The following is a 27,500-nucleotide window of genomic DNA, read 5'->3' as shown; positions in this document are numbered from 1 at the left end:
ACACACACGCACACACACACACACACACACACAGGGAGAGAGGGAGGGAGAGAGAGATTTTCCCAGGGAAGCCCTTCCTTTTCGTAAACCGCAGAGTCCAGGTCTTCTTTCTCTGAATAGAACCGGAAAGGAGTGATACCTCTCTCTTCTTCTGTTTCTGGGATCTTTGTCTGAATCTTCTCTTTTAACCTTTAACTCTTCTTCTCTTCCTCTCTGCATGCAGAGCTCAATCCCAAAGGTAAGTGTTTGGTTCGTAGAGCTGGATAGAGTAGATCAAGAAGACAGACACACACACACACACACACACACACACACACACACACACACACTGCATGCACTAATGCACTGTATACACATACATGTATTTGCTGGATTTCAGGATACACATTTCAATCTACTATTCCACACAAATAATCAAATCTACACTGTATGCATTCCAACCCACACATGCACGCACGCACACATGCACGCACACACACACGCACGCACACACGCACGCACGACTGTATATACAGGAAGAGACCACTGCCTCCTGTTTATGTTCCTGCAACTTGATACTTGGCATAAGTCTACACACACACAAACACACACACACACACACACACACACACACACACACACACACACACACACACACTTCCTAACTGTAAGGAATAAATAAATATCCATGTATATAATGTATATCCTTTTATACTGTGTGCAGTTTACACAGAAATATCATCTGTTACACACACACACACACACACACACACACACACACACACACACACACACACACACACACACACACACACACACACAGTAGTGTTCCTAGTTGTCAGCCATGTTTGTTTTAGTCCGTCTGGGTTTGTGTGCTTTTATACAGAATAGGACGTCCTGTAATCTATCTTGGGCTTAGAGGCCCTTCAGTACCACACACACACACACACACACACACACACACACACACACACACACACACACACACACACACACACACGTATATGGTTGTGTACTTCTGCTCCCAACTGGTAGGTATGTTAATGTGCAACTATTTAGCATCAGCTAAATGTTCAATCAGCGGTGAAGACAAATGAAACAAAGTGATTGATTAGGTGCCTACATGTACCAAGATGCATTGTGGCTTCTCTCTCTCTCTCTCTCTCTCTCTCTCTCTCTCTCTCTCTCTCTCTCTCTCTCTCTCTCTCTCTCTCTCTCTCTCTCGCTCAATATAGATAGATAGATAGATAGATAGATAGATATACACACGCATCATTTCAGTAATATTATGGCTGGGCAAAGTTGAAAAAAATTAACTGATTATTCACATTATTTTTCTGCAATTAATCTCATTATGCGCCAAATTCAACAATAAAGTAAAAACTAGTGTATTGAGGGACAAACCACTCCTCCTTTGGTCCATGTTCAGTAGTAAGGGTCCCTGTGAGGGACAAACCACTCCTCCTTTGGTCCATGTTCAGTAGTAAGGGTCCCTGTGAGGGACAAACCACTCCTCCTTTGGTCCATGTTCAGTAGTAAGGGTCCCTGTGAGGGACAAACCACTCCTCCTTTGGTCCATGTTCAGTAGTAAGGGTCCCTGTGAGGGACAAACCACTCCTCCTTTGGTCCATGTTCAGTAGTAAGGGTCCCTGTGAGGGACAAACCACTCCTCCTTTGGTCCATGTTCAGTAGTAAGGGTCCCTGTGAGGGACAAACCACTCCTCCTTTGGTCCATGTTCAGTAGTAAGGGTCCCTGTGAGGGACAAACCACTCCTTCTTTGGTCCATGTTCAGTAGTAAGGGTCCCTGTGAGGGACAAACCACTCCTTCTTTGGTCCATGTTCAGTAGTAAGGGTCCCTGTGAGGGACAAACCACTCCTTCTTTGGTCCATGTTCAGTAGTAAGGGTCCCTGCGAGGGACAAACCACTCCTTCTTTGGTCCATGTTCAGTAGTAAGGGTCCCTGTGAGGGACAAACCACTCCTTCTTTGGTCCATGTTCAGTAGTAAGGGTCCCTGTGAGGGACAAACCACTCCTTCTTTGGTCCATGTTCAGTAGTAAGGGTCCCTGTGAGGGACAAACCACTCCTTCAATCTCATATAAAGGGCCCCATGGACACCAGGAAGCAGCCTGTAGTTCCTCCTCGTGTCCATCGACGTCACTGTCAGGAGTTCAGCGCTGATCACACACGTACTTGTTGGCAAATCTTCCTCTTAAGTGCAGGAAAAGCTCTCGGTTATTGTCGCAGAATCGTGAGATCGCTTCGCCAGCTGAAAGATGTGCGTGGAAGAACAACGGCGATCCAGACGTCCACACCTGGACGTTGACGATCACCTCGAGCAGAATGCTGCGCGTTAATGAACGTGATTTATGGAAGAGCGAGCCGTGCTGTGTACCACAGAGGAAATGATAAAAAGACACACACACACACACACACACACACACACACACACACACACACACACACACACACACACACACACAGAATGAGCAGATGTGGTCTTTCATTGTACACACTAAATCACACACACACACTCACACTGACATCACTGCAGCTGTGGTAAGAACCTGATCCTGTACATTGGTGCTATACTCAAATAAATAAACTCTCTGGTACACACACACACACACACACACACACACACCATGGTTGTACACACAGGCTTGCGTCCACTCTAATAAACATGCTTCTTTCAGTGACAAGAGACTGGACCCCAGAGAGCAAAGTGACAACAAGAGACTGGACCCTAGAGAGCAAAGTGACAACAAGAGACTGGACCCCAGAGAGCAAAGTGACAACAAGAGACTGGACCCCAGAGAGCAAAGTGACAACAAGAGACTGGACCCCAGAGAGCAAAGTGACAACAAGAGACTGGACCCCAGAGAGCAAAGTGACAACAAGAGACTGGACCCCAGAGAGCAAAGTGACAACAAGAGACTGGACCCCAGAGAGCAAAGTGACAACAAGAGACTGGACCCCAGAGAGCAAAGTGACAACAAGAGACTGGACCCCAGAGAGCAAAGTGACAACAAGAGACTGGACCCCAGTCCTTCATCCTCTCGACCACTCCGCCCGTTTTCTGCCTTTTTCTACGGAGTTGTTCTCGTTTTCTTTGGCTCCATCTCGTCCCTCCTTCGCTCTCTGCCTCAGTTCACTGTTTTCAAAGCTAAAATTGAATCACATAATTGAATCACATAATAATTGCACGTCTGGAACGAAGGAGGTGCACAGTAGTCGGAGGTAATCATCGCTATCTGTAATCACCTGGAACATGCTGTGATTTCACCTCTCACCCTCTCATGTCGTTAGCTCAACCCCCCCCCCCCCCCCCCCCATCTCTTCTTAACAACTGTTTTCCTCCATCACTCCTTTTCCTCCGCTCTGTTATTCTAGCTAAGTGTAGATTTCTGCCAAGCTCAGCACTGCTTAAGCTCAGGACATATATTATAGTTGGCCTTAACTCTCCTCCTCCTTTCTTTTCCTTTTCGGCTCTTCGACACACCCCGGTCCGGACCCTGGTTGTTGACGTTGAGTCTCTGGGCCTTCATGGCTCCACACACACACACACACACACACTCGTAACATGAACATCTGCAGCGTCAACCGTGTTAATAAATGTTAACTCGGCTGCTGTTTGGAGAGAGAAAGCCGAGAAGATGAAAAAAGAAAAGAAAGAAGCGATGAGCCTTCTGATTGGCCGTAGGGGAGTTGTGAGGAGATGGAGCCACTTAAAAGGGAAGCGTGTGAATGTGAGGCTGTTATTCCAGGAAACCAGCAGGGTGGAATAATGCAGAATAAGTGGTTTATATCATGAGTAGCAGCAGACGGAGGCCAGCAGAGGCTCTTCAGGGGCAAAGCGGCCGACGGAGAACGACTTCACCTCTCGTCCTCTCGTCCTCAGGGGTTCCCAAGGTTCTGCAGGCCGCGTTCTGCCTCCCTCTGGCGCTGCTGTGTGTGCCGGCCTCACCGGCCAAGAGCACCAAGTTCAAGATCACCGTGGACACCAACCAGCCGCCGGTCGACCTCCACGCCATGTTCCCAGGTACAACACACTACACACTACACATCACACACTACACATCACACACTACACATCACACACTACACATGCTCAATACACAACACACAATGTGTGTGAGATAAATGCTCTGTTTTTCAGTTATCTGACCTCTCTCTCTCTCTCTCTCTCTCTCTCTCTCTCTCTCTCTCTCTCTCTCTCTCTCTCTCTCTCTCTCTCTCTCTCTCTCTCTCTCTCTCTCTCTCTCTCTCTCTGTCTCTCTCTCTCAGAGTTTGTGGTGAAATCTGAAGATAAGGACGGGAACAGTTTGGCTTTCCAGTTCCTGTCAGGAGACAAAGTCACTGTGCTGGCCTCCAGGACGTCCCGTGAGTCATGAACGCCAGTATGCCTCTATGAACACCAGTATGAACACCAGTATGAAACCAGTATGAACACCAGTATGAAACCAGTATGAACACTAGTATACCTCCATGAACACCAGTATGAAACCAGTATGAACACCAGTATACCTCCATGAACACCAGTATGAACCCGGTATGGACACCAGTATGAAACCAGTATGAGATAGTGTAGTGAGCAGCATCGTAAGGCTCAAGTGTAAAGTGATATTATGGCTCTAAAGCTCGATTTTTGAAATTCTTCCTATCTCTTGTGAAAACATAACTTTACTCATGTGGACGAACTGGTTTGGTGATGGGAACTGGTTTGGTGATGGGAACTGGTTTGGTGATGGGAACTGGTTTGCCAAAGGCCTTAGAGTCACAAAACCAGTGGATTGGTAAATACATTCGTCCCACGCTCGTAACACCGACGCCCTCCTGCCTCTGTCTCATTGGTCAGAGCGGTACCGCATCCAGAGCGACCGCTTCGAGGACATGTGGATGGTGGTGAAGGAGCTGGTCCTCCGGTTCGACCGCCATTTCTCCAAACTGGGAGTCAAAGACTTCAAGAAGAGCTTCAGCGGGCCGCTGCCACTGCAGGAGTACTTCCTGTCTGTGGACCAGCACTTCCAGGTACCAGCCGGAGTCCATGCAGAGCTCCAGAGGAGCCAACACGCGTTTCCTAGTAATCAGGAAGTTGTCTTGTGTGTGTGTGTGTGTGTGTGTGTGTGTGTGTGTGCGCGTGTTAGCTGCGTGTCAGTGCTCAGCAGTACCAGGATCTGCTGTCGGAGCGGGCCGTCCAGTTCAGAGCCATCCAGCGCCGCCTGCTGACCCGATTCAAAGACAAAACGCCGGCGCCGCTGCAGAACCTGGACACGCTGCTGGACGCCACCTACAGCCAGGTCAGAGGACACGAACACACACACACACACACACACACACACACACACACACACACACACACACACAGCGATGACGTGTGAGTGATAGATTTACAGTGTGGGAGCCGGATTCTGCTGATTTATGGACTTCCTCCCTGCTGCTGATGAGCTGTGAGCTCACACACAGCTGGACAGACACACAAAGTCACGCTCGCTGAAGCAGACACAACCTGTTGCGGACGCTTTTGTAGCTGAACGTGTGTGTGTGTGTGTCTGTGTGTGTGTGTGTGTGTGTGTGTGTGTGTGTGTGTGTGTGTGGCAAAGTGATGGTTCCTTGCACATGCTTGTTTACTAAGCGGTCGTCCGCTGCACTGTCTGTTAGCGCCTTGTTAGCGTCTCTCGTTAGCTTCTCGTTAGCATCTCTTGTCGACGTCTCTCGTTAGCGAGCGGCAGCGTGTCATCCTCCCGTCGGCACTGTGCTCCCTGTGACTTCCACCGGGTTCAGTGGGGGAAATGAACGAGCCCGTTGACGTTCTTCATGTCATTCTAACCCAAATAAACAGCCCTCAGCTCGGGTTGGGCTGAGCTGCCAGCGGGCAGCGTCCATGTTCATGTTTAACGTCTGCCGCCTCAACCGTTTAATCAGCTGCACGCAGAGCAGTAACACTTCATCAGCAATGTTTCTTTTAGGCCCGAAAGACAACAAAAACAATCAAAAGGTAACTTGAATACAGAGTGAAACTCAATCTCTGGAGGCGCTTTATGTTTCAGAGGAAGTCGTCACCTGACTTCAGCCATCAGTTTGCGGACGACAGTTTTAAAACCATTTTTGCCGTCGCCATCTTGGTTTCCTTGTAACCAGACGTGACACGAGGAGGTGGAGCTACAAGTGCAGCCGGACTCTGAAGAAGAAGAAGAATTGTTACATTTAACTTTCATGAAGTGAAAACACACTGTGGAAGCATACACGTGTGTGTCCTTCCATCCACCAGCCTCTTCCTTCCATCCTGCCTCTCTTTTTTCTTCCATCCTTCCATCCTGGCTGTCTTCCTTCCATCCATCCATCCTGTCTCTTTTCCTTCCATCCTTCCATTCTTCCTTCCATCCATCCTTCCTGCTCTTGTGTCAGTCACAGGTTGTCATTTGCCATACACACTCACTCACTCACTCACTCACTCACTCACTCACACTCACTCACTCACTCACTCACTCACTCACACTCACTCACTCACTCACTCACTCTCACTCACTCACTCACACTCACTCACTCACTCACTCACACTCTCTCTCTCTCATTCTCTCTCTCTCTGTCTCTCTCTCTCTCATTCTCTCTCTCTGTCTCTCTCTCTCTGTCTCTCTCTCTCTCATTCTCTCTCTCTCATTCTCATTCTCTCTCTCTCTCTGTCTCTCTGTCTCTCTCTCTCTCTCTCTCTCTCTCTCTCTCTCTCTCCTTCTCTCTCTCTCTCTCTCTCTCTCTCGCTCTCTCTCGCTCTCTCTTTTTCTCTCTCTCTCTCTCTCTCTCTCTCTCTCTCTCTCTCTCTCTCTCTCTCTCTCCCCCTGTCTTCCTCTCTTCCCGCCATCCCAGCGGCTCGTATACGGGAACTTCTGGACACCCTATACACTCAGTAATGTATCCACGCTGCCGTAATGGAGGCTATCGACGGTCGGAAGAGTGATGAATGCGTCACATTAATAATTCATGTTGGTATTAAGAGTCGTGCTGCTGAGGTTTGTCTCCATCACATGTTTCTACCAGAAGGTGACCAGAGGAGAAAACATTCAAATAGGCTTCAAAATAGGATTTAATCTGCCTTTATTGTCTTGTTTCTTTTGTTTCTACCACTCTTCCTGTCAAGGTTCCTGTCTTAAATCATCGGATAATTCTACTTCTCATTCTTTTTAAGTGTTTCTTCCTTTTTTAATCTTTTGGGATGGTGACCGTTGCATATTTTGAGACCTTCAGTGCTCTTGATATATGAAAAAGATGTGTATGTAAAAGAGTTTTACTTCAACCCTTTGAAAACTCTGGAACAACGATGTCTCCAGACCTCTTTTCCTGTTTGAGTTGTCGTATGAACCTCAAATTGATTCCAATACGTGTGTTCATTGTTTGTAATTGTTCAGAAAAGTCTTGGGAAAAAAATGTATATCTGCGAAAAATCCCTTTAAAAGATATTTTGATGGTAACTATGAACATCCAGCATGATATGAGCCAGATTCCCCAAAAAGCCTCCTGGAGCGTCAATAAGACACCTTTATGGAAAGATTAGGACCTAAAGAATCAGAACCTGCAACAACAATCCGAACCGAACGACACAGTTTCAGTCAAGAAACTGTGTCGTTCGGTTTAAAAATGGAAAAATATTACTTATTTTATGCAAAAAGATTGTCTGAATGGCGCATGCTGGGACTTAAAATTTGCGCGGGAGGATTTTCACACAGTTTCCAAAAGGTTAATTGATGAGTTCCTGCTCAACAAACCAGGTGAAACCTCGCAGGACTCTTTTATAAAGTGGACATTTTGAGGGCTCCTTCGCCAGCAGACCGCAGTGTTGTTGGAAGTGGTCGAGGAATGCGCGGCCAATCAGGAATGCTGGTTGAACCAGGCACCTCTTTCATTTTCAGGCCGGGGAGGAATGTCTGCCGAGTTAAATGTTCTGCATCAATCTTAAGGTGACGGTTGTGGGGGTCGTGGGGTTTCCCCTCGTTAGCGGTGTGCGTCTCCACATGCGGCGGCCGGCCACATCGCTGACGAGCCGTCGGGGAGATAAGAGGAACGAGCTCCACCGCCAGAATACTTTTATTTATTCATGCAGCGGAGGGATAATATTTCCATTGTTCAACGCTGCCTCTTATGAGCCCGATATTTTATTCATGAATTCCTGAGAGGCCTCACTTCTTCTTCTTCCCATGTGTAAAAAAAAAAAAAATCTTTTTCCATTTGTCCACCGCAAACGTGGCCGGGCTCCAAAACAAACCCGCCCCCGAACGTTTGAACCCAAATGTGACGGACGAGCTTCGGCCGTGACGGATGATCTGAGACGAACTGGCTCGAGTCCGACGCGTTGTTTTTTGGTCGTTTGGAGTCCGGTTGTGTCTGCTGTCGCGCTGCGAGCCGCTCCTGAAGACGCCATCAGTCACGGCACAGCGGCCCCTGTGTTTTACGCTCTCCCTCCCCTCTAACTGGGTGTTTGATTAATCTGTGGCTGCCAGAGGTTAGCCTGGCGCTAGTGTGCTAGCGGCACACCCCGGGACTGTCACTCAGAAGAGGAGCGTTTTCGGAGGCGGAAAACAAAAGGGAGAGCTTTCATAAATGTGTTCCCCCCAGTGCCGTTTCCTCCTGGAGCTGAAACGTTTGTTAGTATTAGCATTAGCACTACGAGCTAGCCAGCGCCGGCGGCGGGGAGCCGGGTCGGGCCGGGCCGGGTCGAGCCGAGCCCCCCTGTAATTAAGAGTTCAAACGCTGGAAGAAGGGCAAGGCTGCTGACTGACGGGCCGTTCGGGGCCTCGCGGGCCCCTAATGGAGGCTTCTGCTCGACAGCCGCTTGATTTATCTGGCCCCAAATGGAGCTCTAAACACGGCTAAACACAGACCCCACTGTGGTGCGCAGGACCACCGCCATTAACAGTCGGGCCTCTCTCTGCTTGTGTGTGTGTGTGTGTGTGTGTGTGTGTGTGTGTGTGTGTGTAAGAGCGCATGAGGAAGTGTGCATTTCCAGTACGTATATGTGCGTGTGTTTTCGTTTGGCCGTGTTTTCACATCCACGACGGCGTGTTCATTAGCGTGTGTAATCTCATAGCAGTGAATTGTGTGTCTGCCTGCACGTAGACATCGGCGCCTCCGTTCACACACTGTGAACTGTGTTTTTGTGCGTTAGTGCTCCCAAGTAGATTACATCTGCTTGTTTTCCCTCCTGTGCACTGCAGGCGAGTACGGGTCCAAACATCTCTTTGAATAAAAACTACTGGAACTGATGTGCAAAAATAAACGTTTCGGCAAAAGGGATCTGACCCGAGAACGTTTTGGGGCATTAGACGGGTGAGCAGCTTGTGAGGCTTTCAGTGTCGTCCGAGGTCTCAATCGAGGAAGTCCGGTCCTGGTCCGGAGATCGGTTCCTCCAGACGATCCAAGCCAGAAGCCGGAGGACGCCGCAGCTCCTGACACGCCTTTTTGTGTGTGTGTGTGTGTGTGTGTGTGTGTGTGAATGGCTCTTACGTGCCCGTGTGTTTGTGTATCAGATTAAAGGGAGAAACTTCCTCTCCCTCTCTCAATCATTTTTCGACCTCCCCCCAGGGAGATGTTTCACCCCAGGTACACACACACATTTACATCCTTCAGTGCTCTCTCTCTCTTTCATACACACACACACACACACACACATACACACACACACACACACACACACACACACACACACACACACACACACACACACACACACACACTGAGACCCCTCTCTGGGCTGAATGGAGCACAGAGGGGTGATGGTGGTCTGGTTTGTTTTTCTTTTGACAGTCTGTTTATGTGACTGTCTGTCTTATCACTGAATGGCTGTCTTTCATTCAGCTGACAGACATTCAATGTTCTGTGTGTGTGTGTGTGTGTGTGTGTGTGTGTGTGTGTGTGTGTGTGTGTGTGTGTGTGTGTGTGTGTGTGCTGTCTCCCGAGCAAAGGATTTTGGCTTCTTCTCCCCCGATGAAGAGCCACAGCAAACAAATTAGGAGTGACATAGAAACGACGTTCACGTCTTTTGCTGTCAATCACCTGGTAGCCCCGCCCCTAAAGCATCCCCTTATTATGGTCTGTTTGACTAGAGGTTACAACCAGAGGAGTCGCCCCCTGGTGGTCAGGAGAGAGAATGCAGCTTTAACACATGAAGCATAGACTTCTATACAACCAGAGGAGTCGCCCCCTGGTGGTCAGGAGAGAGAATGCAGCTTTAACACATGAAGCTTAGACCTCTATACAACCAGAGGAGTCACCCCCTGGTGGTCAGGAGAGAGAATGCAGCTTTAACACATGAAGCATAGACTTCTATACAACCAGAGGAGTCGCCCCCTGGTGGTCAGGAGAGAGAATGCAGCTTTAACACATGAAGCATAGACTTCTATACAACCAGAGGAGTCGCCCCCTGGTGGTCAGGAAAGAGAATGCAGCTTGAACACGTGTGACAGCTTTTCATGCGTTTATCTTGCAGTTTTTAAAAATCTATTTGTGGTGAAAGCCACATTTCATGATTTAGGATTTAAATTATAACTTTATATTATAGCATGATGTCATTAAACGTTTGTCCGAAGTGAAACGCGTTCAGGCCTCGTTGCACCCGGTGACATCAGGAGGCTCAGCTTTTCGGCCCAAAGCGAATCCGCCTTGAAGCAGCAGACGGGCCGAGCCGCGTCTGGCTCTGATTTCTCTGGGTTCCATCGGGCTTGACCATTTTTATTTATCTTCCCCAGATTTTAATCGAGTTCGGTGCTCATTAACTGCCACGACGCCGCGCAACCCATATCGGTTCCAGTCGGCTCGGTTTCAGATTTCTCTCTTTAGACCCGCGGAAAGTCGCGTAAAAAAACAATCACAGAAGGAGGACGAGGGCGAGGAGGAAGCATCTGCAGTGTTTCTTTATCACACGGACGACCTGCCAGAGGATTTCCTCATAGATGTGGGGGGGCTTTATTATTAACATGTGGATGTGGTGGTGTGGGAGAGATAGACGGCTGAAAGTGAAATAAAGACGAGACAGGCGGAGAAATACAAAGGAGGAGGAGGGTGATGGACGTGGAGAGATGAAGAGATGAAACGAGGGAGGTAAAGAGGAGAAGAAGAGGTGAACAGAACGCAAGCTTGTTGGAAAGACAAAGTTTTGCGTCACAAGTGACGACTGTGTTTAATGCAAGAACAAAAAAACAGACTTGAAACACAAGCGAAGAGAGATGAAAGCGATGGAAACGCTGAAGAAATGTAGAGAAATCCCCAGAGACATAAGTAATATGAAAAGAACGACTTGACTCGAGCAGACGGAGAGGGAGAAAGAGAGAGGAGGAGATGATCTCCTCTTCCTCCTTCCCCTTCCTGTCCTCTGAGCTCACAGCTGAAAGAATCAAAGAACAAATCTGACTTTTATTGTCTGTTTTTCTTTCCTATTGATCTGCTGCCATCTGTCTGCTGTCTGACTGACGGAGCGATCTCTCCATCACGGGACGAACGACAAGAAGGAAAAGAAAGGACAGGAAGAGTTTAAGTCTTTCAAATGTAGCCTCACTTTGTAGCTTTGTCTCAGACAGAGAGACAGAAAGAGACAGAGAGACAACCGATAACTCGACCACATCGCTCATCCAGAATGATTCTGGAAGAGCGATGAAGTCCACATGTTCCTGTGGAAACCGTGAACATGAGCATGCAACGTGACGTCTGAAGGAGCTCAGTGACGTAAAGAAATACATATTCAAGCAAAGCAGATTCATCAGTGAAAGAAATGAAGCGCAGGAGGAACCAATCAGATGACAGCTTGAGGACGAGGAACTCATTCTAAGCAGGAAGAACATAAAGAGGTGAACGAGATGATTTTAGGGATTCCTCTCGTGCCCTGAAGAGACTCAAGTTATCAGTTTTCCTGGCAAAAATATTCAGACTGGCGTTTTGACCAGTGGCCCTATGAAGAAGAGGTTCCCACCGAGCTCAGCGCATCATTTCTCCTGGTCCCGTTGCTGGGCACCCAGCAGAGATTTAATAAATGCTCCATGTTGGAGAGCCGTCACGCTGAGAGGAGATTACAGAATTACAGCCTGCGGGCGTCGTCTCTGCTTTAATTAAACTGGCGGTTCGGTGCAAACGCTCCCGCTCGGACTCCCCCTCCTCTCTCCGCCGCCTCCAGTCTGGAGCTGGATCGAGGTCAAAGGTCAGCGTTGACCTCGTGTCGCGGTTCCAAAACTCTTCCCACAGGTTCTGCCCGTACCGCAGAGGAACCGCAGAGGAGCCGCAGAGGAACTGCAAAGGCACCGCAGAGGAGCCGCAAAGGCACCGCAGAGGAGCCGCAATGGCGCCGCAGAGGCGCCGCAGAGGAGCCGCAGAGGCGCCGCAGAGGGGCCGCAGAGGCGCCGCAGAGGAACTGCAGCAGCTGCTCGCGGGAAGCTGCTTGTTTGGCCGCCGAGGAAATGAAATGAAACTCCTCAGCTCTGGAGCCGGCGTGCGGAGCTTCACTTCGCCGTCGCCCACGGACGGTAAAACTCTTTCAATGAGTCCAGAGAGCACAGCGCGAGACAGTGGAAGGAACTCATTAAAGGAGGCTTTTCACACACCTTGAAGCCGTGGGCTGATTTGTAGTGTGAAATAAGGAAAAGATTACTCTCTCTTCCTTATTTCACACAAGAAACTGGACAACGCACGTCCTGCTGAAGATGTGTCTGATTGCTGAAAGCTGAAATATCTGAAAATACAGAGAAGATAAAGTACCTGCCGCAAAGTGTCGTGGAAATGTGTAACTGGAAAAGATGGAGGCCAAACGGCGTCACGTGAACCAGAAAGGACCCACGAGATCATACACGGAGCTCTGCAGCTCATGAAACATGCACTTACGTTTTATTGATTATGTATTAAATAGCAATTGTAAAAGGATTTTTGAATGGATGCTAATTTTAAATGGATTTAAAAAAAAAAATCCCACGTACCTGAAAACCACTGAGATGAATCACAACCCAGGAAAAGATTTCACTGCAGTAGTAGTAGTAGTAGTAGTAGTAGTAGTAGTAGTAGTAGTATTAGTAGTAGTAGTAGCAGTATTAGTAGTATTAGCAGTAGTAGTAGCAGTACTATCGTTGTGTTCTTGGTCAACCTGTGGTTCAATGTGGACGTGGGGACACTGAGTGTGAGCAGGTTGTATGTAAGTGACCGAGGTGTGTGTGTGTGAGTGTGTGTGTGTGTGTTTTGTATTCAGGATCTCTGTGTTTTGTCTGCCAAGATTAGATTGCCTTGTTTTGGTCTCTGACTACAAGCAGGCAACACACACACACACACACACACACACACACACACACACACACACACACACACACACACACACACACAGACCTCAGATCCCGACGGCTTCTTCTTCTTTTTCCTCTGAGTTCTTACAGCCGATACGCAGCAGACTGACAGGAGGCGGGTTCACACGTGATTGTCAAGCCGAGGCCCCGCCTCCAGAGGCCTCCTGCTGGTTCATAAAGTCACATGTCATCTTTTCTCCTGACTCTGAACATGTCGCTCATATGAGCTCAGAACAAACACCCACAAGTCACTTTGACATTTAAAGTTAAATATGGATAATATCGCCGACAAAAACGGCCTCAGAAGATTACATTCTCGAGCACAGTGTGTGTGTGTGTGTGTGTGTGTCTGTCTGTCTGTCTGTCTGTCTGTCTGTCTGTCTGTCTATTCGTTTCCCCACCATATGCGTGTGCACGTGTGCAGCCTGGGAGGTTAGTGTGATCTGTTAATGACAGGCCACTGTAAGTGTGTGTGTGTGTGTGTGTGTGCGTGCGTGCGTGCAGCGTGTGTGTGTGTGTGTAATGAGTAGAGAGAATCTGTGTGATTATAGGCCTGCTCTTAGGACCAGAGAGACTAAATATGGCGTCAGACAAAACACTGTCCCCACACACACACACACACACCACAGACCACATACACATTGGCAACGTACAGCACATATGAAGAGAAGAGTCTGAAAATTGCGTGAGGATATTTTTATGATCAGACAGGAACTAAGTCCCGCCTCCAGGCCGTCCCAGAGCGATCTGATTGGTTGTGTTATTGGGTGTTTTCTTGTTATTTCAGCGGGAATAATTGCAATTGGACATCGCCGCTTGAATTTATCTATATATTTGTATTACATATGTATATCAAGGACATAAAATATACTTAAAAAATAAATGTAAATGTAAAATGAAAACTAGTCCAGGTGTTGTGGGGTTTCACACAGAACATGAACACAGATCTCCTGAGTGAAAGTCTTTGTTTGACGCGTCACTCCAAAACCGCCCGGCCCCTCCCCACCTCGAGGGAGAACAGGCTCATCATTAGCTCATAATCAGCTTATAGTTAGCTCGTATTTAGCTCATAATCAGTTCATAGTTAGCTTATAGTTAGCTCGTAATTAGCTCGTATTTAGCTCATAAATAGTCCATAGTTAGCTCATAATTAGCTCATAATCAGTTCATAGTTAGCTCATAATTAGTTTATAGTTAGCTCGTAATTAGCTCATCAGAGACTTGGCTCAAAAATATGTTTTAATGTGTGTTCAGGTCACTGTAGTGCAGTGGAAAGTACACAAATAGCGAGTTGTGTGTGTGTGTGTGTGTGTGTGTGTGTGTGTGTGTGGGTGCCTTGCTTCAGGGCGTGAGTTTGTGTGGTATCAGTGTATCTGTTTGAACTTTGACCTTGACCACACTTCCAAACAGCTGTATCAGCTCTCTCTATGCTGTGTGTGTGTGTGTGTGTGTGTGTGTGTGTGTGTGTGTGTGTGTGTGTGTGTGTGTGTGTGTGTGTGTGTGTGTGTGTGTGTGTGTGTGTGTCACCTGGCCCGACCTCCACATGCAGGCGCTGTGATGTCACCTCCAGATGTTCCCAGCTGTTCGTCTGTGGTCGATAAGAGAAAACGTTTTGTTGGGATTCTTTCACAGAAAAACACTTTTCCTCGACGGCTGTTTGAAGTTTCACCTCTGAGGGGAAAGTTATGAATATTCATGAGTGTTTTACAACACTGTTGTTAGCTCAACATGAAGGTGAAAAAAACTGTAACAGACGGGTGGAGTGCTTTGGTCTCTATTTTGCAGCTCGTGACTCGTCGCGATGACTCAGAGTTCTTCTGGCGACCCGGCTGAGGCTCAACGTGCTGCCAGGTGTCGGGAGCCTTCGGGCGCACGTGTAGACACAATCTGGATGTTTCTAAGACACCAGACACTCCGTCCGGCCGGGTCCAAGTCCTCCAGTCCGGCCTCCGCCCAGAACTCTCTCTCGTCCTTCCAGCTGGACCGACCAAACCCCCTCATTACTTCAGTCCTGGGTGGGCCTGGACCCAACCAGCGAGTTTGTGTGTGTGTGTTTGAGGTCACCTCTGAACCTGTCGAGGTCAGCTCCCACAGCGCCCCGGGGCGCCCGGTGGCCTGGGACTCGGCCCGGGTGTTAATCCCAGGTTGGGTGTCACTGCGGTGGGTCATGCTCTGTAATTTAGTCCGCTGCTCCGTCTGGGGCCTCCGGGCCGACTCGGGACCACCCACAAACTGACTGTGCAACCGCCGACCTCAGCGGGCGTGTGTGTGTGTGTGTGTGTGTGTGTGTGTGTGTGTGTGTGTGTAAGAGGGTGCGTGTGTAACGGAGAGGGTGTGGGTATTAAGGTTTTGTAAAATGTAGTTTTTTTTGTCAGTGAGTGATAATGCATGTGGCAGGAGAGACTTAGGATTGTGTGTGTGTGTGTGTGTGTGTGTGTGTGTGTGTGTATTCAGCTGTTTGTTAGAAAAATTATATATGAACAGTTAAAATGGTTTCCAGATTTAAAATTAACTTTACATCCATTAAAACTTTGAGTTCAGACAGCCGCCCTCACAAAGTACGTACGGTCGCGCTACTTCGTGAAAACCTTTGACCTTTGACCTCCCGCTGCTCCGTGCGACCCAGAATGCAGCAGAAACATTCTGGTATGTTTTTGCCGTGCTGCGTTTTCATGTGTCGGGACGTACTAAATCTTCTTTTCTGGCCCGCTGAGTGTAATATTTTGTGTAACTAAGCACACAGCGTCTCTGTGTGTAACTTGTCTTCAGCTCTCGTTCCAGAGTCTCACGCTTATTAAGAATCCACCGGTCCGAGCTCTGCAACCCCAGGATTTCAACTCTTTTTTTTAAAGAATGAAGTTCTTTAGCTTCAAATAAAAGAGTCTGAGAGGTTGAAGGTGATAAACCCTTGTGAATGCTTTCAATGCTTTTATAGTCACGTGAAAACTAAACGATTGTATTTGATCATACAGATCCAAACTGAAACTTTCCAAGCCATAACTTTGCGCAGCGTTTGTGTTTTTTATCTGCTCATATTTCAGATTCTGACATGTTTCTCCTGTGTGTGTGTGTGTGTGTGTTTGTGTGTGTGTGTGTGAGTGTGTGTTTGTGTGTGCGTGCGTGCGTGCGTGTGTGTATTTTCTCACACACGACCTATCAGCGGAGCATAAAGCTCTTTGTATCGCGACCGTGTGAACACGCGTGTCAAAGAAAAGCAGACGGGGTTTCCCTCCCGCCGCCTCGCCGTCCCAGAGAAAACAAGCGCTGAGCCGGCTCTTTGACGGAGGGATGGGAGGAAGAGGAGGAGGAAGAGGAGGGAGGGAGGGGGGGTCATAAATCACACCGCCGTGTTTTAGCAAGCGTCCGTAACCGCTGAACGACGGCCTGTTCAAGCCTCTCTGACAGCCTTGATTGGGGAGAAAAAAAATATAAACATATATTTTTCTTACCAAAAAACACTTTTTCATTTTACACTGTTTTTCTTTTTTAGCATTTAGCATTTGTTTCATCTTGAAATGAGAGAGGATGAACATGAACTTCTGGATTGCAGGTCAAAGATCCTCTTTGAAAGCCTCACCTTTACCTTGAGATGTGTTCACGTCTCTGAGTCCAACGTGCTCATGGACGACAGGTCGAATACCCCACGAGGCCCAAAAAACAACAACCGGTGCCTGCAGCTGCATTGCATTCTGGGATATTGTCTGTGAGGGCAGATTCATGAAGAAGCATTTGCTCTTTTTCATCTTCAGACAATATCTGATTTGTTTTTCTCTTGAATCACTGAAATATTTTCAAAGTAGAATATATGAAGAGGAGGTTTGACAGCAGATGCTAATCGGGTTGCCAGATCCTATCGCGTCATCCCCCATTCCTCCTCTTTTACTTCCCCATCATATTCCACGTCTTACTCCAGTCTCGTCTCCTCCTCTCTTGTCTCCTCCTCCCTTATCTCCTCCTCTCTCTTGTCGCTTCCTGTCTTATCAGTGAGAGTATAGACAGACAGTGTTATCAGTATTGTGCGTCTGTGTGTTTGTTTTGACCTCACACAATAGATGTTACTGTCTATCAGAGATGATCTCTCATCACTCGTCTCTCTCTCTCTTCACCTCTTTAGTGCCGCTTTACTTTCTTCATCTGTACTTTCTTTGGCTATTTACCTTCTAACGTGTACCATAAACATGCAGTACTACATGTACTATAAACATGCAGTAGTACATGTACCATAAATATGCAGTACATGTACTATGACGATATGTACATACTGATTTGAGATAGTGTGTTACTTCTTGCTGATATTTTTGAGGCTGTGAAAAGCCATCAATCAGCTGCTGCGACCATACAACTCCAATCTATATCCAAACATGGCGGCAAAGTCTGGTTGTATAGAAGTCTATGCTTCATGTGTTAAAGCTGCATTCTCTCTCCTGACCACCAGGGGGCGACTCCTCTGGTTGTATAGAAGTCTATGCTTCATGTGTTAAAGCTGCATTCTCTCTCCTGACCACCAGGGGGCGACTCCTCTGGTTGTATAGAAGTCTATATAAATTACTCTACTCCCTCTCAGGGGATGCTTGAGGGGCGGGGCTACCAGGTGATTGACAGGTTGGTGGAACAGTGGTACTAATGTCACGTGATGCCATGGGGGCCAAAAAAATACTTTTTCCCAGAGGCTTATTAAACTGGGAAAAAGACATCCGTAAATTAATATATTGGTATTGTTATTATTAGGAAATAAAATATTAAAACACAGGTTCATTGAAGAGAAAAGGCAAAAGTGGTGAAGAATGAATCGAACGTTTGGCCTCTCAGTTCTCTGTGTGATGGTGTTTAGGTTAACTCCCCCTGAGAACCCTTGGTGTGTGTGTGTGTGTGTGTGTGTGTGTGTGTGTGTGTGTGCGTGTGCGTGTGTGTGTGTGCGTGTGTGTGCGTGTGTGTGTGTGTGCGCGTGCGCATCTGTTAGACTTCTTCCATTACTGAGGAAACTTGTACCTGTGTGAGTGAAAGCATATTTATTATTGTGCGTGTGATCGTGGGCGTCTACGTGTATGTTATTGTGTAACAGTGTGTAAGACTTCCAAAGTTTGTGTGTGTGTGTGGGGGGGGGGGGGGGGTAGTCATCCTACACCAGGAAATGGGCTCTGTAATTCCAGCCGTCGTTAAACTGAGATTCTAATTGGCTCTTTAATTAAGACACGGAAACCCTGAGCCTGAACACACACACACACACACACACACACACACACACACACACACACACACACACACACATCATTTGACCCCAAAATGAACCTTTCTACTGTTTTTGTTACTACTCACTTCTCTTTTTCCTTCCTTTTCTCTCACTCTGCCTGCGTCGGCCTCTCTCTCTCTCTCTCTCTCTCTCTCTGTCTCTGTCTCTGTCTCTCTCTCTGTCTCTGTCTCTCTCTCTCTCTCTCTCTCTCTCTCTCTGTCTCTGTCTCTGTCTCTCTCTCTGTCTCTGTCTCTCTCTCTCTCTCTCTCTCTCTCTCTCTCTCTGTCTCTGTCTCTCTCTCTCTCTCTCTCTCTCTCTCTCTCTCTCTCTCTCTCTCTTCTCTCTCTCTCTCTCTCTCTCTCTCTCTCTCTCTCTCTCTCTCTCACTCTCTGTCTGTCTGTCTGTGTTCTGCCACGTCGCCTTTCTGCCAAACGCACTGCTGCCGTTTTCCACACAGATACTGCAACTGTGTGTGTGTGTGTGTGTTTTCACATGACTCTGTTTGTGTGTGTGGCTTGGAGCTCATCCACGCTGCTTGCTGTGGTTAACTGAGCAGGAAACATCTAATCTGAAGGCTCTGTGGAATACACACACACACACACACACACACACACAGCACTTTTACTTTACTACCGCTCTTAACTACTTAGCGTTTACTTGATGGCAGCACACACTCTCACTACGTCATGCTCAACCTGATGGGTGTGTACTGGTGCCACTGGTTTCCTGCTTCCTACTCACTGGCTTCCTGCTTCCTACTCACTGGCTTCCTGCTTCCTACTCACTGGTCTCCTGCTTCCTACTCACTGGCTTCCTGCTTCCTACTCACTCGTCTCCTGCTTCCTACTCACTGGTTTCCTGGTTCCTACTCACTGGCTTCCTGGTTCCTACTCACTGGCTTCCTGCTTCCTACTCACTGGCTTCCTGCTTCCTACTCACTGGTCTCCTGCTTCCTACTCACTGGTTTCCTGGTTCCTACTCACTGGCTTCCTGGTTCCTACTCACTGGTCTCCTGCTTCCTACTCACTGGCTTCCTGCTTCCTACTCACTGGCTTCCTGCTTCCTACTCACTGGTCTCCTGCTTCCTACTCACTGGCTTCCTGCTTCCTACTCACTGGTCTCCTGCTTCCTACTCACTGGTCTCCTGCTTCCTACTCACTGGCTTCCTGCTTCCTACTCACTGGTCTCCTGCTTCCTACTCACTGGCTTCCTGCTTCCTACTCACTGGTCTCCTGCTTCCTACTCACACACCCTTCAGCTGAGTGGGAGGATTAGAAAAGACCCGGCTGCTGTAAGGACTGCGGCCGGCTGCATATCGGTGGTTCCTGGTTCTACTAGTTGTTCTACTAGTTGTTCTAGTTGTTGTACTAGTTCTACTAGTTAGTAGCTTTAAGGGTTAACTGCAGCGTAAAGTCTGAATAGACACAAAGTGGAACTTCTCCTCTGAGGTCACGACCTCTACGGCTCCTCCTGCAGGTTGTTTAAAGTCGCCGGCAGTTCAGCTGCTGTGTGTGTGTGTGTGTGTGTGTGTGTGTGTGTGTGTGTGTGTGTGTGTGTGTGTGTGTGTGTGTGTGTGTGTGTGTGTGTGTGTGTGGAGCTAAACCTCTGCCAACAATGGAGCCCTTCACTGGACCCGGAGCCTTTTATCAACACACACACTTTCATAGACCCCCGAGGGGAGGGCGTGTGTGTTTATGAGGATATCATGAATCCATACAGGAGTTCTGGATTGTATGTCTTTGTTTCTATCTTTTTTACAAGTTTCCACACTTTAAAAAGTCACATTTTGGGGGAAGCGTGGGCGCCACGTCAGCGTTGAAGACACCAGGATGATGTCGCTTCTCTTCATTTATTCATTTCAAAGCTTCAGTGTGAAACCGTGAACAGTTCCCAGTTTCCTGGAAGCGTGATCGAGACTCTCCGGACGAGAGGCCGGTCCAGGTGTGAGTGACGAGCTTCTCGTACGCGACCTCAGAGCTTTTTCTTTTTTTTTAAGGTCACCACGAAAACGAGGGGAAGTGGACAGTGTTTACGTCTCTGTGAGAGGACGTCGTCCTGCACCTTCATGTTTGGAGTTTAGTGTTACACGAATCGAAACGGCTTACTTTGGCAATTGCTGCTTAACCCCGACACACACACACACACACACACACACACACACACACACACACACACACACACACTTAGGAGTCTTCCGTCTGTGTTTTGGCAGTATCAGATGGCGAGCGCTGGATCCATTTGTCAAACAAACCGCTGGCGCTTGTTGGCGCTCGGGCCTGCGATTCACTCGTTACCCTGAACACTCGTCCATTAGTCCCAGATCTGCTTTCACCTCTTTTTCCTTTTTTATTTTACCTTCCGTACGTTCAGTCCTCCTCCTCCTCCTCCTCCTCCCTTCCTCTCTTCCTCCTCCTCCTCCCTTCACCCGGCCTGTCCTCTCTTGTCGTCCATCATCGCTCTCTCTCTCTTGTTGTCGTCCGTAGCGATGGAGGGATCGAGCCCCCGGCAGGCTTCAGAGGTCAGAGGTCAGCTGGTCCCGCCTCCTTTGAGTTCTTCAGTAAAACCCAGAAGGACTTCAGCTTGTGCTGCTTCTGCTTTCAGAGCGTCAGTTTCTAAAACTAACAAACGTTCAGTCGGAGGACGAACTGCTGCAGAGGTCAAAAAGAAGCCGCTTTATCTCTGCTGTGAACATTTATAACCATGTATATATATATATATATATATATATATATATATATATATATATATATATATATATATACACACACACACTCGTCCAGTTGTTTCTGGCTTCCTCTCGTCAGCCTCAGATCTCCTCAGCTGTGAGATCCTCGTTCACGTCTCTGTGAAGTTGTCGGGGTTGAATGTGAGTAAATCAGCCCGGAGACGGTAAAGAAGGAGCCGAGGGCTCGATGCCCGTGTAGGTGTTGACGCAGGTTTGCGAGCGTCTTCGGGGCTGAAGGGGCGTTCAGTGCCGAAGCGGGGAGATGATTCACGGCTCGTCAGACGCCGTACGTCCCAATGCAGGAATGCGTTCAGCTGGCGGTGTTTCAACGAGATGAACGGACGCTCGTGTGCAGCGTTTCCTTTCGCTCGTTAATCACAGACTCGTTTCTGAGGATCAAAAAGATGGCAGGCGCAACGCCCCGAGAAAACGGACGAGAAAAAAAAGACATTTTTCATTTAAGGTTTCCTTAGTTATCTCCGCAACCACATCGTTGTGTAACTTCCTGTACGCTGCTACTATACGACAACCCTTTTGAGAAGATGTGTGTGGTGTAAGAAATACTAAAAGTAACCGTGTAAAGTGTAAGGACCTTCGTAAATGCCGCTGACTCGCCGTCGTCTCTGTCAACGTTCCACGGCGCCCGTGAGGTTTCACTCGTATCCGTAACCGTACGGACTTGTGGAGTCTAAAAATAAAATATAAGCTTTCAAGACCCCCTATTAGTACCTGAAGAATCACAAGTCGTGTTTTTTTTTTTTGTTCTCTGTCTCACGTTTATAAAAACATGTCCTACAGCGAGGGGGAAGAATTATGCAAATTTTAAGACCCAGCATGCTCCAGCAAGACAACGTTTTTTTGTTTTATTGCCAAATTCTTCTTTGCAGATTCTGGTTCTTTAGGTCCTAGTCTTACCAAAGAGGTGTGTTATTAGTATGTGGCGTGTTGGTGATGCCTGAACCAGACACACTCTAAAAAGCCCAACTTCAAATTTGTTGTCCTAACACATTTTTTTAAGTTGAGTCAACAAATAGCGTTGAAAAAAGTTGAACTAACTCAAAATGTCAATTTTATGAATAAGGAGTGGAATCCACTGAAAATGTTAAGTTGAGAAAACTATAGTATAGTATAGTATAGTGAGTTGGGCATCTACTAAGGTAACTAAGACCACTGTGCATGTGTCAGTAAACACACAAACACACATAAATAAAACATATATATATATATATATATATATATATATATATATATATATATATATATATATATACACGTGTGTGTGTATATATATATGTATATATATATATATATATATGTATATATATATATATATATATATATATATATATATATATATATATATATATACACGTGTGTGTGTATATATATATATATATATGTATATATATATATATGTATATATATATATATATATATATATATATATATACACGTGTGTGTGTATATATATATATATATATGTATATATATATATATGTATACACGTGTGTGTGTATATATATATATATATATGTATATATATATATATGTATATATATATGTATATATATATATATATATATGTATATATATATATATGTATATATATATATATGTATGTATATATATATATATATATATATATATATATACACATGTGTGTGTGTGTATATATATATATATATATACACATGTGTGTGTGTGTATATATATATATATATATATATATACACACATGTGTGTGTGTGTATATATATATATATATATACACATGTGTGTGTGTGTATATATATATATATATATACACATGTGTGTGTGTGTATATATATATATATATATACACATGTGTGTGTGTATATATATGTATATATATATACATGTATATATATACTACTTTAATATTATATTTTAAATAATGAAATAAATATTAAAATATTTTCTTTAGCCCCTGTTTAAGATACATTGATTTGATGATACCATTGTTTCTTTATTATATTTTGATAGTTTTTCAGATCTCATTTGATTTACATGTACTTTTTACATCTTAATCTTAAACTGCTGAATGTCTGTTGACAATACATATTTAATAAAGAGAGAGAGAGAAGAAAAAACCGCCAACTGCCGTAAAACAGGCAGAAGAAGAAGAAGAAGAAATATCCGTCTACCACTGCGCATGCGCACGTCCGCATGAGAGCGCAATTTCGCGCCGGTCAACGGCAGCTCAAGTGTTTCTGCAGAATGCCGTCTACGTCCCGCACCTTAACCAGGTAAGACTGTGTATGTTCAGTGCGTTAGCTAACGAGCTAGTCAGATAACCTGTTGATTTCTATTGCCAAAGTTAACATTACGAAGTTTATAACGTGACAGACACCAGCCTACTTTTCACGTGTTCATAACGTCATGTGTAATTTTACGATAACGACCCGCTCGTGTTAGCTAGGTTAGCTAACATGTTGCTGCAGTGCTTCGCAGTACTTTAGCGTTGGTGGCGTCGGGACTGCTTCTAGACTAGAGGCTCTAGTTCACTCTTTAGTTACCCGCGCGTAGCATTCAGGTGCACTAGATAGCGACCAGGACCTGGACGGTAGCGCCGTTGGCACCTGTTCGCCCGCAGGGACCACGCGAGTCGCCCGCGAGGCATGTTCTTAAAATAGAACACATTTTGAGCTTCGTCAAAAATATATTTGTTTTTATCAACCGACCTGTCTACATGGTCGCGTTACAACTCTTCTCTGTAACGCCATGCACACAGACACGGGCGGGCACACAGGTGAACACCCAGTGGACAGAGAGCAGCGAAAAATACGTTGCGTGCTTTTCTCGATGAGATTTGCTGCGTTAAGCTATCACTATTTTAAGCTATCAGCTATCACTTTTAAAGCAGTAAATGTATTGTTGCAGCGTGGAGCTCCATGAATGGACGTTTCTCTCTTGAGACACTGCAGTGACAAAGCCTGCACACTTTGTGGTTGACATTAAATTGAAGTTAAAGTTGCATCATTGTTTCTTTTATATGCAAACTGTTTTGTATGTTTCTAAAAGTGCAACTCTGCAAATAATAAGTGGATTTAGTGATATTGTGTTGTCCAAGTTTAATTTTTTGTGTCATTCTCCAAATTTATTTTGTATTATGTCAAATTTTTAATCTTCAATTTGTATTTTTCAGATGACAGATGTCCTTGCCCACAAAGTGTACAGCTCTGCGAGGTCTACCTTTCATTGTGAAGGAGAAGCCGGACGGCTAGCTAAAGACATGTCTGGTAAGACCAATGTGTCATTAAGGTTGCACATTGAGCAAGAACACACTAATGCAAACTTTCATCAAACCCTCATTTCTACTTCACTGTTACTTTGTTAATCCATCTAAATATTTTAATAAGTGTAACTTTTATAGTTTTTAATTTTATGTAATATTGCCAATACTGGCAATGTTACTGTAGCATCAAGGCTACAAGTGAGTGTAATGCCTGCATCACATGCATTTTGTAACAGCAATTCTCCTTCAAATTTACTGGAAACATTTATAATTCCAAGCCCAAATTGGTCATGGGTTTTGAGACTGATGCATATACACATTTTGTCAGTATTTAAATTACAAAGTTATTCTGTCAGTACATTTTCAAAGTTGAAGTACAGTTTTGTTGAGCTAATCTTTTTGAGAAAATAAAACAAAAACCTTTACATCAGCACCCTTTGCCGCTAATAATCTTTAGGGTGAGAATCTGGCAGATTTGGAATGGTAATGTCCATTGTTTTATGGCAGATTTGTTCCAGTTTAGGTTTTTGTCACTTATTAAATTAAAGGGAGCCTGTACCGTGAGAGCAAATGTTTCCCTGTCTTTTGATCAATTTATTTAATTTAACAGACTATGACGATTTAAATACTATAATACTAATGTGTAGGAGGTGACTCCTGTATGAAAGTTTTATATTTTAGTTTTCAAAATCTGCATGAAAATGTATTTTGGCTTTTAAATTGTATTGTTACAGAATGAGAAGGAAAGATGAAAACTTAAGAGGCTGTGAATATTTATTATTGTCTCTGTATTCTTGTTTTTGTGTAGAATACAGACCCGAAGGAATCTTATGTGAAAGAAGTTGAACTGGGACTACTTGCTGAAGATGACGTTGGGACGGTCCGCTCAAGTCTAACAACACTAAGCATCGCCCTGATTACTGAGAAACGGATTGTCATGGATGATATATGCGACATCCCAACTGCATTTGCCCTTTTGTTTGGACTCATCTATGCTCTCAACCTGGAGTATCCAAAGGACATGAGGTACACCTTCAAAGTAATTCAAAGTTGTTCATGAACCTTGGTACCCAGTGCTCTGCCCGGGTTCGGTCCTTAAAAAACAGTTTGCTCAAGTAGCCTGCCATATGTAAACCCCGCCTATGGTCTTGGCTGGATTTTGAGGGGGGTAAGAGTTCAGGTTGCAGTTGTCTTGTTACAGACAATACATTTTTTATGTCCATTCATTGTAAAAACAATATAACTGTCCCACTGTTGATAGTGTACAGTGCCCATAATGATAAACTGATATTGGAATCAGCATTGGTACTGTGTATGTTAAGAAAGCATAACTTGTACTAAATTGTTGTTTTTTGCATCTTAACAGTTCTTGTTAAGATATTGCAGTTTTAAACAGTAACTGGATGGATAGATGCATGGATAAGATAGGTTTTTAAGCCATTTTATACCTCCCACCAATGGGCCTGACTAGACAGTCTATTGTTACAACAAAATTAAAAAAAATGTTCCTGAATAAAACTGCAACCTGCACCAAAGCCATCCTTAATCAGACCAGTTTCAAGGGAATGCCATTGTCCTTCTGTGTTATATATGTTCCATCATATACAATGTCCCAAAGCTTGTATCAAGGCCTTGATTTTGGATTTTTTATTTTTTTATTTTTTTTTAGCCATTTGGGTTTTATGTCTATGTTCAAGTGTTGACACCTGGAATTTGTATAGTTATGCAAACAAATGTTTACTTGTTGTTAATAAACATTTTGTGTTTGAAGAAGTTTGTTTTGTTTAACTGTTGACTTTTCCAAAGAAAATGGTGTGCATTTTTAATTAATTTAAATGAAGGCAACGTTGCAAAGAATTGAGTGTACTCAACTAGTGGGCAGTGAAATTTAGTAACGACACTTTAAGTTTGAAGTAGGTTTTCTGAACAATAAATTTAAAGTTATGTTGATTTATGTTTTCAATCTACAAGAACACACAATTTCAAGTTTCTCCAACTTAATATTTTAAGTGTTCTGAACATAAGTACATGAGTAGATGTGACTATCAAATCAAGTAGTGGTAACTTAAATACATAAGTAGGTCTGACAAGTAATGTTACGTTTGACAAACTTAAGATAGCACTTTGAGTGAACTTCTTATTATAAGTTGACACAACTCATTATTGCCGTAGTTGAGTGAACTCAAAAAGGCTTTGCAGGTGGTTGCCTCACTTTTTTAAGTTGACTCAACTTTTTTTTTTTTTTTTTTTAGAGTGCAGGTAGAACAAGTCGGCGACCGCTCCAAAAGACATTTTTGGGAAATCTTGCTGAAATCATGCTGGATGTTCATAGTTGAGATCAAAATATTTGATAAAATTGATCTGTTTATATGTGTGAGAACTCATTTGGGGTTCATACGACTACTTGAACTTCTTCACTGACGGTGAACTTTGAGAAGTGTTCCCTATGTGGTGCGCATGAGGTTTAAACACATGTTCAATATATTGTAGAGTCGTAGCTAAAGCCTGGCTTGACTCATTGTAAAAGTGAGAGAAAATAAAGGTTCTTCCAAATAAAAACCACATCTCCCATAATCCTTGTTTCCTCTACTTTCCCCCCAAAATAAATATGGACAAATATGGGTTTTCCATTGATGTGTTTCTCTTTTCACTCTCAGCTTGAGCTCAGTGCTCTTCTTCTGTTTAGTGCCATGAAGCAATTCAGTGCAAATCTAAGTAAAAATTCAGTGTTAGCATTAGCATTAGCATCTCCACAATTCATATCTCATCGTGAATAGTCAAACAAGTCGTTATTATTTGGTGTCGAATGACGGTGCGAGATGACTCCTCCCTCTTGCAGATGATGCTCACTGACTCCCCCCTCCTGCAGGTGATGCTCACTGACTCCTCCCTCTTGCAGGTGATGGCGCTGGCGGAGGCGGCGGAGCAGAACCGGGCGCTGCTGGAGGAGGCGTTTGTGCGTCTGCGCGGCGCCACACACCTGCTGGTGCTGCTGCTGTCGCTGAGC

General features: G+C 45.3%; 1 protein-coding gene across 3 annotated transcripts in view; it reads left to right on the top strand.

Moving 5' to 3' along the window:
- Nucleotides 1-27,500, top strand: part of bbs9 (Bardet-Biedl syndrome 9) — a 60,660-nt gene that overhangs the window by 31,397 nt on the left and 1,763 nt on the right. For 2 of the 3 annotated variants that reach the window (XM_068568832.1, XM_068568831.1), the window contains exons 14-18: nucleotides 3,880-4,020; nucleotides 4,266-4,361; nucleotides 4,837-5,009; nucleotides 5,126-5,278; nucleotides 27,393-27,500. The exon at nucleotides 27,393-27,500 is cut by the window's right edge and continues 75 nt beyond it. In XM_068568832.1, the coding sequence (XP_068424933.1) occupies nucleotides 3,880-4,020; nucleotides 4,266-4,361; nucleotides 4,837-5,009; nucleotides 5,126-5,278; nucleotides 27,393-27,500 (671 nt within the window). Of the gene's footprint in view, nucleotides 1-3,879; nucleotides 4,021-4,265; nucleotides 4,362-4,836; nucleotides 5,010-5,125; nucleotides 5,279-14,831; nucleotides 14,890-27,392 lie in introns of those variants that run through there. The other variant, XM_068568833.1, reaches the window with a different exon arrangement.

This window comes from Clinocottus analis, unplaced genomic scaffold (assembly GCF_023055335.1).
Source record: "Clinocottus analis isolate CAN_PGR_092001 unplaced genomic scaffold, fCliAna1.0.p SCAF_80, whole genome shotgun sequence".
Lineage (NCBI taxonomy): Eukaryota > Metazoa > Chordata > Actinopteri > Perciformes > Cottidae > Clinocottus > Clinocottus analis.
The sequence above is the reverse complement of the archived record's forward strand: the minus strand, read 5'-3'. Positions and strand labels throughout refer to the sequence as shown.